This window comes from Cebus imitator, unplaced genomic scaffold, assembly GCF_001604975.1.
Source record: "Cebus imitator isolate Cc_AM_T3 unplaced genomic scaffold, Cebus_imitator-1.0 Scaffold495, whole genome shotgun sequence".
NCBI lineage: Eukaryota > Metazoa > Chordata > Mammalia > Primates > Cebidae > Cebus > Cebus imitator.
The window spans coordinates 790,925-792,992 of NW_016107810.1; the positions used below are offsets into that span (position 1 = coordinate 790,925).

General features: G+C 56.5%; 1 protein-coding gene across 1 annotated transcript in view; it reads left to right on the plus strand.

Annotated features, from left to right (window-relative positions):
* LRRC27 (leucine rich repeat containing 27) overlaps nt 1–2,068 on the plus strand; it is a 46,783-nt gene that overhangs the window by 34,731 nt on the left and 9,984 nt on the right. Inside the window, 1 exon segment of the mRNA XM_017513560.2 lies at nt 1,587–1,705. Within this exon segment, the coding sequence (XP_017369049.2) occupies nt 1,587–1,705 (119 nt within the window).

Sequence of the window (2,068 nt, forward strand, 5' to 3'; positions counted from 1 at the left end):
GGGTTGGAGCAATTCTCCTGCCTTAGCCTCCTTAGTAGCCAGGACTACAGGCATACGCCACCACGCCTGGCTGTTTTTGTGTTTTTAGTAGAGATGAGGTTTTGCCATCTTGGACAGGCTGGTTTTGAACTCCTGACCTCAAGCAATCCACCCACCTTGACCTTCCAAAGTGCCGAGATTACAGGTGTGAGCTGCTGAACCCAGCCAGGATTTAGCATTTTTCTTTTGTTTCTGTTGGAAGAATCTTTGGGAGAATTCTGATCACCTGAAAGTATCCCCGCTCTCAGACAGTCAGCCACGAGTTTCCTCTGCTGTGTCTGCCGCCTGTGCCTGGCTCTGTAGTGGGGTGGGAGAGACGGGAAACAGCCGATGGGTGGTCCCCCGTCCTCCCGGCCTCCCGTCTTTCCACTCCTCTGCTTGCTAAACAGTTTCTAAGTGTCAGGCATGTGCTAGGGTTAAACTAATGGCCAGACAGACGAGGGCTTAGCCCTAGAAATTCATGTAGAGGAGAGAATGGCGGGCAGAACAGTTCCAGACGTTATCTAGGTAAATGCTAAACCGATCCTACCAGTCTCCATGCTGCAAGAGCCCCCGGTTAGTTCATTCCCCATCCCCTTTGCCAGGGTGACCTCCTACCTGTTTTTATTACCCTTTGGTTTCTGCCAGTCCCGGGGAACACACACACACTTGCACATGGCACACTGCAGGCACTCACACACTGCAGACCGGGCCTAAAGCTCCCTGAGGTCTGGAGGGGGTCAGTGTGGCTCTCAGATGTGTCCACTGGACGCAGCAGTAAGCAGCATTGGTCCCGCCATCCTGGGGGTACTGACCTCCTCCTGCCTCGGCTGCACAGCACCAGGTGGTGTGTCGGGTCCCCCCAAGTCTCCCAGGCTCTGGCACTGAAGCTGCAGAAACAGATCTGGGGCCCCTGTGGAGAGGGGCCATCTAAAGATGCCTACAGGAAGCCAGCTACTGCGGCAACCCTGGCATGGGGGCATAAGGACATGCAGGGCAGCCTTCCGAGCCCCCCCCAGGGTCCCCTCACTCTGCATCTTTCCCTCCCACCCCAGCCTGGGCTGTCAGGGAGGCCTCAGAAAATGTCAAACAGAGATCTCAGCAGGGAGAAAGAGCTAGTCAAGACCTGGGGGCATGACCGTGTTGCATGGAAACCTGGGGCATGACCACATTGCGTGGACACCTGGGGCGTGACTGTGTTGCATGGACACCCAGGTCATGACCATGTTGTGTGGAGACCTGGGGGGATGACCACATTGTGCATATATCTGGGGGGATGACCGCGTTGCGTGGACACCCGGGGCATGACCACGTTGTGTCGACACCCGGGGCATGACCGTTTTGCGTAGACACTTGGGGCTTGACTGCATTGCATGGACACCTGGGGCATGACTGCATTGCCTGGACACCTGCGGGATGACCGTGTTGTGCAGAGACCATCTACCCGGGGCAGCCTCGGACCCACCTCTTCATGGACGAGCAGCGAGCCTAACACACCTGGCAGGTGAGCCTCGTGGGAAAACAGCCTCTACTGGGATTGCTGAAATCATCTCCTTGCATTTTCCTAGGTAGCATCAAAGATTCCCTTTGCCGCAGATCTGATAGACAATGGGAAAACACCACTGAATCCACCCAGAAAAATGAAACCATGCAAAGAGAAATCATCACAAGCAATTACAGAAATGAGGTTGGTAACTGGGACTGGGACTCTCCTTCCAGGGCTTAGCCAGCTGCCCATAGGTGGGTGCTGATGTTTCCTCTCGAGGGGGCACTGGGCAGCCCTGAACCTCCAGGCTGTATGGGCACCAGGGATGCCAGGCAAGCCTGGAAGACGGGATCCCTTGCCCACAGGCAACTGCCTCTTCCAGCCATGGCTCCTGTAGGTCAGCAGGATGCAAAGTGCTGCCGAGCCCTCTGTGGTGGGTGCCGCTGTGGGCGCTGATGGGAGACAGATCTGAGATCTGCCTGCTGCAGCCCGCCCTGCCCAGCCCTACCCTCCCCCACCCCACCCCGCCCTACCCCCCATGAAAAAATTGTCTTCCACGAAACT